Source organism: Acanthisitta chloris, unplaced genomic scaffold, assembly GCF_000695815.1.
Source record: "Acanthisitta chloris isolate BGI_N310 unplaced genomic scaffold, ASM69581v1 scaffold19541, whole genome shotgun sequence".
NCBI classification, from domain to species: domain Eukaryota; kingdom Metazoa; phylum Chordata; class Aves; order Passeriformes; family Acanthisittidae; genus Acanthisitta; species Acanthisitta chloris.
This window is the reverse complement of record NW_008655683.1, coordinates 24,219-33,252: the sequence shown is the minus strand read 5'-3', so window position 1 is coordinate 33,252 and position 9,034 is coordinate 24,219. Positions and strand designations below refer to the sequence as shown.

At 38.5% G+C, this 9,034-nt stretch overlaps 1 protein-coding gene across 1 annotated transcript in view; it reads right to left on the bottom strand.

The window, feature by feature from the left end:
• The window catches only part of SESN3 (sestrin 3), a 14,435-nt gene that overhangs the window by 4,138 nt on the left and 1,263 nt on the right, over positions 1-9,034 (bottom strand). Inside the window, exons 2-6 of the mRNA XM_009084024.1 lie at positions 7,085-7,282; positions 6,228-6,410; positions 5,599-5,841; positions 3,938-4,079; positions 1,574-1,689 (exon numbers count right to left, since the gene is read on the bottom strand). Of these exons, the coding sequence (XP_009082272.1) occupies positions 1,574-1,689; positions 3,938-4,079; positions 5,599-5,841; positions 6,228-6,410; positions 7,085-7,279 (879 nt within the window). The 5' untranslated portion in view covers positions 7,280-7,282. The remainder of the gene's footprint in view (positions 1-1,573; positions 1,690-3,937; positions 4,080-5,598; positions 5,842-6,227; positions 6,411-7,084; positions 7,283-9,034) is intronic.

Sequence of the window (9,034 nt, the reverse complement as noted above, 5' to 3'; positions counted from 1 at the left end):
GGAAAGAGTATGTAGGACAGTACTCAGTTGCCTAAAAGAGGCATTCAATGACATCTGAAACATGCCACATCATGATGTTTGGCCTCCAGCTGCAAGCCCAAGACTGTAAGGCTTGTGACAAATATGCCATGCCTACCCAGCCCTGGAAAGGTGTCCAGGACACTCGGGGCATCACAAAAGCCTCTGAAAGCCAGAAGGCCCAGAAAGGGCAAAGTGCTATTTACTAACTGCAGTTGATCCATACTAACAATGAAAAAAAGAAAAAAACCAAATCCAGGTTTAAAGACACTCTGCTGTGTATGGAGTATCTTTTTTCGATTACTAAATATAAACCCACAGGTATAAAGGCTGTCTTGTTTTATCAGGATAAGGATTATACCTATTGCAGGGGTTTGGGATGCTACTGCAATTCAAATACCATTAATGTCAGAGCATTGGGAGGCTGTGGGTATATACATCTAACTGTTAAGAGCAGGACATAATACAGTTGAATTATCAAAGTGACTCCTCTGAATGTAGGTCAGAAGCTGTCCTGTTTATTTAAGAGCAGAGATGTTTTAGTTCAAATTTCAACTTTTTTTGAGCTTTTTCCAAGGGAGCCTGCTGCTTCTAAAGTAGTTAAGCAGAATATTTGATTTAGAGGCACTGACTTTGCCTTATTCTTTTTGGCAGTAACAACCTACTTCAGGCTCATATAAAGACCACAGTGCATTATCCAGATCAGCAGAGACTGCTATATAGCTAAATACATTTCCTGAGAGTGATTGTGGGTTCTTTATTTCACAGTCTTAGATATATCTTCTGACCATGGAGTTTTACTGCACCCACTGTTGTTTTATTGAAGTTCTCTGATTTGGTTTAAGATTTCTTCCATTGCTTTCTATTTATTACTAGATTGCTTATGAATCTACTCTATAAGATAGAGCAGAACCACCTAGAATGTTCCTCATGTTACATATATTATTGCCAATATGTAAGACAAAGCATGAAGACAAAGGTGAAATGTATATGCTGTTCTTTCAGCAGCACTGAAAAACATATTAAAATACAGTAAAAACTTCAGTAATCATATTTAGGAACTCCTTTTCTCTCCCAGCATTTGAAGTACAGTGATTTGGTGCACATATGAGAACAATACTCACCAAATAGCTCTCACAGCCATGTATATATCTAGGTATTGATAACCACTGGACAGAGAATAGTTGGTAAATTGATAAGAATAAAGAGTTCCTCCTATGGATTTTTTTTCTGTGACATCGGGAGGGATGGGAAAGAAATTGTTTCTTTTCTCCCTTTCACTTTTATTCCAGATGCAGGGATATGCTTTACATCTTTCAAACAATATTGGTAATAGTGGTAATAATTGAAATAAGACAGAAAGTCGAGTATTCCCTTGTCTGAGACCTACGAACAGTGAAAGACTCCACCTCAGGGAGATTTATGGAAACTTGTGAGCTATTTAAAGAAAAGAAGCATGCAACAAACATGCCACACTACAACCGCTTTATGCTACTTGCCCTGCAGTGAGATATACAAACACTCTTTGAGTGAATGTGCTTTAAAGAGATGGTACCTGAGCTCTGAATGTTGGCAGATGGTCTTCTCCTCGCCTTGCAAAGTCTTTGTACCCAAACCCAGGATCTTCAATGTAACGGGAGACATCTGTAGAAACTATTTCATCATCAAATGCTGTGAATAAAACAGCAAAATGCTTTGCTTTAGGCAAGCACATGAGTTAGCACCAACTTCTAACCACCCTCTACTACAGGACTAGAGGACGATTTTAGAAGCTGTGCAAAGGAAGAGAGTGGTATGAAGGAAAGAAAACACTTCAATCCTAATCTGCTTGTACATGATCTATCACTTCCAGTGAGCCCACTAAATGTCAGACTACAGCAGACATCTAATGTTCCTCTACAATAGGGGAAGAGATGGGCTAAACTTCTGTCTGGAGGTGTGCTTTTCTGTCAGCTTCTGAGGGAGGCTAGATATCTTAAATCTAGGAAGATGAAGATGAATTGCATTAGTAGAGTTATTGTGCTAGGATAAGAAACAGAAAAATGTACCCTTGACAACAGGATTGCTATACTGAGCAGATATGGTGTCAGGAATCACACCAGCTCTGCTCCATGACCTGGAGTATGAGCAACCAGAAAGCAGTGCAACACTCCACTTGTAAATATCAGCTGAAGATTATATGAAAGCAAAGAGCCCTACAGTACATCAGGGTGAAATTCTGCCAGAAGCTCTAGTAACTAAGCATCTTCAAAGAGCTCCAAAACATGTCACTAAGCAAGCACAGGTTCTCTATCAGGTATCAACCTTTCTCTCCTGAATAAACAGGTGGCTTGATTGTGTAACTAACTCTGCAGAAGTTGACTACTGCATAGCTGACTGCATTTGACCCTGATGTTAAACTCGTGGCTCGCTTCCACAGGCATCGACAGAACAGTTGCCATATGTCCACTGTTAGCACCTTGAAAAGTCAGTTAATCCAAGAATTGCAGAAGTGCTTTATCTCCTCTTTGCCTCATTAAACAATCAAAACATAACTGCGTAGGAAGAAGCTTGCACAACATCTGCTACAGTAAATTCTCAGCGAAGAATAAAAAACCCTGTATACATACACTCCTCTCCCCTGACAAGGACAGAATTTCATGCAAAGGTAAAGGCCCAATGCATACAGACTCCTAAACTCAAACCAGCAAAAGGCAGAGGGAGGAAAGTCAACAAACAATCAGCAATCACATGCAAAAAACCCTTCTGTCCTGAATGACCTCTCTTCCTTATACGCCTGAAGTTTCAGAGACTCATGGAAGTCCTGATTTGATAATGAAACTGAAATGGGTGCCTGTTTATCTTCACTGCTGATACTGCTTGACCAAAGGAAAATAGAGCAAGAATATACAATGTCCATTGCTACAAATCCAGCCATGATGTTACTGGATATATCTTCTTTCAGAGATTCTGCATGTTCCTAGTGACCCACGAAACAGTCTCTCTGCTGATCTGCATTACATTCTTCCTTTCTTTTGGGGTCATTGCACAAAAAACATTGATACCTTCAAATACATCTGGTCTGAATCTACCGAGACCTAAATTCGTTATGAACAGTGTAGTAAAATGTGAAGCACTTTATGAGTCACTTCTCAAAAAGACACAAGCAATCATCTTCAAGTAGCCTCTACTATGAGGAAGTAGTTGGAGATTCTGATTGTCTTAATAATACTCTTTCTTCTAACACTTTCTTTGGAAAAAAACCCACCTTCCTGTCAGTAGGAAACAGATTTCGTTGTATGGTTTGTTAGAGATTAAGGCCTCCAGAGCATATGAAGAATATGTGAAAAGAAGGTTTTGGCTCAGAATTTTGAACATTATTTAAGGATAGAAAAAAGCTACAAATCTCTACCACAACACAGGCAGTGGAACAGCACAGTAGCGTGATCCCTCAGAACGGCTAGTTAGAAACATCCTTTCCAGGTTGGCAGTAAATGCTAAAGAAGTTGAGTCTCATTCCAATCTAATTCCTAAACTAAACATCATATCTGAAGGCTACATAAGAGTGTCACTGAAGTTCTAAGCACTGTAGAACCTAAGCCTGCGAAATATTACTGAATATTTACATGAATGAATTATTTTGAAGATATAGAACATATACAGAAACAGAAATTTACATCCTACCTTTCAATGAAGCCTATGGCCTTGTTTTTAAAGTATACAGAAGCTAAATTTCAAGTAGTAAAAAGGATGGTGCTATTCATCAATCAAGAAATCTTTAGTGTAGGAAGCAAGTGACAAGACCATCCTTACACCTACTATATGAAGAGCCAGAATAAAGAAGTGGACAGAAAAAGCTTCAGTTACTGAAGTAGCCTCAAGTATTTACTTCTTACAAAGCACAAAAAAAATGGAACTAGAAAAGCACAAATACCTCCACTAATTACTAGCAGACTCTCCTTCTTCTCCTTTTCAAAGCGAGTTGCCATTTCTTCCTGAGAGGCTTCTTCATCCTCTTTATCTTCTTGCAGTCTCTTCATCCTCTCCATCAAGGCCTCCAGCTCACTTAAAGAATCTGCAATCTGCAAAAACACCATGACATTCTGCAAAATTAGAAGATAGACAACGTGTGTCATCTTCAGATTTCATGCTTGACAACAAACGTTCTCAAAAACAGACAGCAGCAGCAAACACAAAATCTCAAGCCAGAGTGCGTTTTGTCACATAGAGCACAGACAAACAGCTTTCAGACAGCAAGAAGACAGGAGCTGGGAAGTGTTAATGTAGCCTATTGGCAGTAATCTACTGCAGTAGGATTAACAACGAAGAGGTGGTGTTTGCATGTGGAAACCATAGTCACTTATATATTCCACCACGTAGACAGATCAGGAAAATCCATCTATGTGCCCTACATCTATCAGAAAACAACTTTAAATAGTAAGGCAACTTTTTCAGTCTATTGGTAGTGTAAAATATGTTTCTGGAGAGATACAGGGCAACACTGCAATACAGAAACACAACCTGACCAGCACATCAGTGTTTTCTTTGCATGTGATCAAAATAACCATTATGTTGACCCTTTTTCTTTTGTGAGGAAAACAGACCTTTTTCTATTAGGAATACATCAAAGTTTTTGGTGCTGTGATCTGTACTTTTCATTCAGATTTTTCGTAAGATAAATTATTTGGTTTTTCTTTCGCATCTTTTTGATCTGTTCTTCTGTCCATTGTTATAATTATTTTCTTGTGTGCTCCTCACTGCTTAACAAGCAGCACAGAATCAGCAGCAGCTCTCTGCCTGCTACAAATGGAGAATAAGACACCTCCATGATAGGAGCTAGCATGTCTTACAGCCCAGAAATTTAAGATACAGCAATTAAACTGTGTGATCACATCTTCACATTCTACTGCTAATTGTAAAAATTATATCTAGCGACTCTGCTCATACTCCTGATCTTCCTTCAAAGGCAAGGAGGTTAAATCATCAGTCAGCATTAATTCAAGCACATATCTTCAAAAGCATTATAGAGCCCTTTCAAGGAGAAAATATTCACACTTAAATTAATTAACTAGTAATTAAAGTTCTCTGTTGATTCAAGACTGGAACGCCAGCATGAAGAATTAAGTAATTTTCAGACATTTCCACCCATCTACATGGAAATGTTTCAGAACTGACCTGTTTTGTGATTGTAGGCCTTGAAATCAAAATTCTTACTATTATTATTATTACTACTACTATTTTTTTCCATTTCTTTTTTTCATTCCATGTTAGGAACATGGATGCCACAATGCTCCAGCCAATGCCACACTGTCTGAAGAAACCAGGACTTTAAGCCTTCTGCTGAAAGCAAATTTTAGTCTTGCCCAATGGGTTGTGAGATTAGCTATTCAAATCACATTGCTCTGACTACCATGCACTGTTACAATGTGGTTTTCAACAGATTACACTGAAAATTGCTAGAGTGAACATCAGAATTACCAGACTCAAGCATTCCTGTGAAGTAGACAAAAACTTTCAAACCACCCCGAAATTTAAACAGGAAAGAATGGAAGAAAGTTTTCTAATGCAAAACAGAGGCAAGCAAAAGAATCTTCTTGCAACACTAACCCCAAAGTTGTTACTTGTGAGGGATGCATTTTCTATGTTGTTGTCATTGGCAAGATCACAGACACAGAAGTTGTTGACTGCAATAAGTCTGACTCCATTAGATGTATCCGGATCTCTCTCTGGATTAATGCCACTACCAAATACAAAACTTGCCAAGGCATGATAATGTGCCAACAGGACAACAGCATGCACCAGTTCAGGAAGAGACCAATTATTTTCCCCAGTCTTGACAAGTTTCTGAAATGAGAATAAAAAAAGTGTAAACATAAAATTTCTTTTGCCCCCAGCTTTTCTATAAAACACTGTGCATTCTAAAAAGGGATCAATTCCTTTCTTCCAATAATACCACATTGCTCTTGTACACAAACTCTCACTGAATAAAAAAAGAGCTACCTAATATATTACCTCTTTTCTTTTGGGGTTATTTTAGCCAATTCTATTCCTAAAAAGAAAATATCGTTGGCTTTATCACATAGAAGAATTTATCAGCTTGTTTGATGCACTAGTACTTCCCTGAATATTTTAACTCAGAGTAATGAAGCCTAACCAGGCACTTGTGTAGTTCTTGGTGGTTCTTGTTACCGACATTTATTGCTATTGACAAGGCACAGCCGAAGAGGTACCTGAATGTGCTCTTTCGTGATCAGCCAGGGACGGTGTGCAAGGAGTTTGTTTATTTCGTTCAGATTTTTCAGTCTTTGGGGAATGTATTCTAAACCATTCAACCACTCTGCAATCCCACCAGTCTTCAGAAACTCATCAACGTGCATATTTATTAGGTAGGAACACTGATGTCTGGCAGCAGCCTGGAATAATTAAACACAGAGGGAAAAGTGCAGCACATCAGTGTGTAATCTGATTTTGCTGCGGCTGGAAGACAGGTTGCTAACACAAAACAAAAGTGCAATTTCAGTTCAAAGGAGCTGGTTTCACATTGCAATGCATTTCTATACAGTATGGAGGATTCTCCAATAAAAATACACTTGATTACTCTGAATTGCAGAATATACTTTAGGTTAGAAGACACCACTAGAAGAGAACCCCCTTCTCACAGCAGGGCTGCTGTAGATCAGGTTACTCGGAGCCTTGCCCAAATAAGATCTCCAGCCTTGGAAATCACAGAAACTTCCTTGGTCTCTGCTGCAATTTCTCAACATCCTCACAATAAAAATTGTTTTCTTAGTGTCTGCCTGGAATTTGTTGTGACTTGAGTCCACTGCATCTCATCCTACTGCTGCACAGTGATGTGGGCATGTGAGAAGCAGATCACTGTGAGAAACAGGGAACAATGTATATTGCCAATTCTCCCTTCTCACTGAAAACCTCCTGGCTAGGCATGCTTTATTCTGATAAGAATCCACCACAGAAACTCACCCTCTGTCAAAATATCACACCAATCTCTCCTTTCTTTTTTATTCTTTTTTTTAAAAAAAACCCAGGAGTCGAAGTAGCAGAAGATACAGAGCCTGTTGGAACATACCATTATAGCAATGTAGTGCCTATAGGGCAAAGGAAGAGGCCCATCCATGCGCAGCATATAGAACTGGCTGCGGAGGAAGGACTCCAGGTACTGAGTATGGATACTCATGACCTGTGTGATGTTGTCCAGGCGACCAGATGTAGAATATTCTTCCACAAGAAGATTAGTACGTTCATCCAAACCATTTGCTTGCATAACCTGAAAAATAAGATGGACAAATTTTAGCAGAGAAAGAGATTTTCTTTAGCTTTTGCCCTGGGGAGAAACATACTGTGGTATGAAAGGTTTGCTTGTGTACAGACTTAAAGGCAATGATGGAGATCTGGATGTGTATTTGTAAACATACAGACTTCTCTGCGTGCGAATATACACATACAGATCCTACTTGCATACTGAGAACTGAAGAGCACTTTACACTGAACCTCTGCTATTTTAATATATTTCTACAAAAACCAAAAACATTTTTCTTTAGATCTTTCCAAAACAGCTAAAGTTGCAGATGCTTAAAGTCAAATCTGTACAGAGAGCTGGAAGTAAGTAGGAGCTAAATGGAAAGTAAATTCTTTATGGGACACAGCCTGTGTAGACACACACCACCTGAGCATTCAGCTCTAAAATCAATTTCAAAATTAATGGAGAGGAACTGGGTTATGTAACCAAATTATAGAAACAGCCTGGCAAACTACACCTTCTGTGCTTGTATAATTGAAGAGGAGATCAAATGCTAATTTGTCCATAACATTATTTAGAATAGGAACTTTAATGCTTTCTTTAAACAAAAGCTGTTCTTTAATTATTCCAACCAATCCAAACCTTGGGCACAAGATGAAATGAAACAGCAGAAGTGTAAGTAGCTCTTGCATTGCAAGCCCTGACACAGTATTAGTGCTATTACTCAGTGTTTATCACCAAGAACAGCTATTCCCAACATGTTCACTGCTGAAGTTACAAGCACAAGATCAGAATACCCAGTATTTATTCTGACACTGCACTGTAATAAAACAGCCAAAAACTGCAAACCATTGCAAGCACCATGAAATGAGAACACATTTTAGCTGACATACTGCACATGAAACTAGAAAGTGCCTAAACCCAGGAAAATGCAATGCTTTTGCTGAAATACTCTATTTAAAACGTTTTCCTTCTTTATCAGTTCTAATATGAAAGTTATATACAAAGAAACAAACAGCATACTATATTTTCACCTCTTACCACTGTACTTTCCTGTTTTAATTTGTGGGCTCAGAAAGAAAGGGAAGAAGCAGCTACAAAGTTAGACAGCTCCATCATTTTCACATGTGCATCTTCGCTATGGCAGCATTTCTGTGTTTTGTACTCAAAATGATGCCTTCTCAGTCTTCCTTAATAATGCTTTTACCATCAGAAGTTTATTCACGCTTTAGAAATCATTCTATCTCACTTATTACTGTATATCCCTTGCCCCATGCCAAGGAGTCCCCCTTATTCTTCAGCAAATGTATTTAAGAGATCTGTCTGATCATGTCTTTTCATGCCTCTGGTAAGGTTTCTAATCTTCTCCAGCTTGTCAGGAGTTTTCCTTGTAACAGTACAAGTTATGGAGAGAAATTCTGCTGACAGAATCAAAATATAATCCCATAGGACTGCACTGTTACTATGTTAGGCATAGCAATATGCCACATTATTATTTCTAAGATTTATCTCCACCTCTGTCACTATCTTCTTCATACTGTGGATGTACTTCCTCCAGATTTATTACCATCCACAAACATGTTGTTTTTATTCTGCTTTTAAAGCCTTATGGCACTTTCACAGGAACCTTTACAATTAAGTTGCTATTGCTCTGCCCATATTCCTTCCATTACCACAATAGAGCAGTCTTTGACACTAGTCACATTGCTATCAAGATCCGTGAGACATTCAGTGTGTTACTAGTCTCTAACTAAATCCTCCCTATCCACTGTATTATTT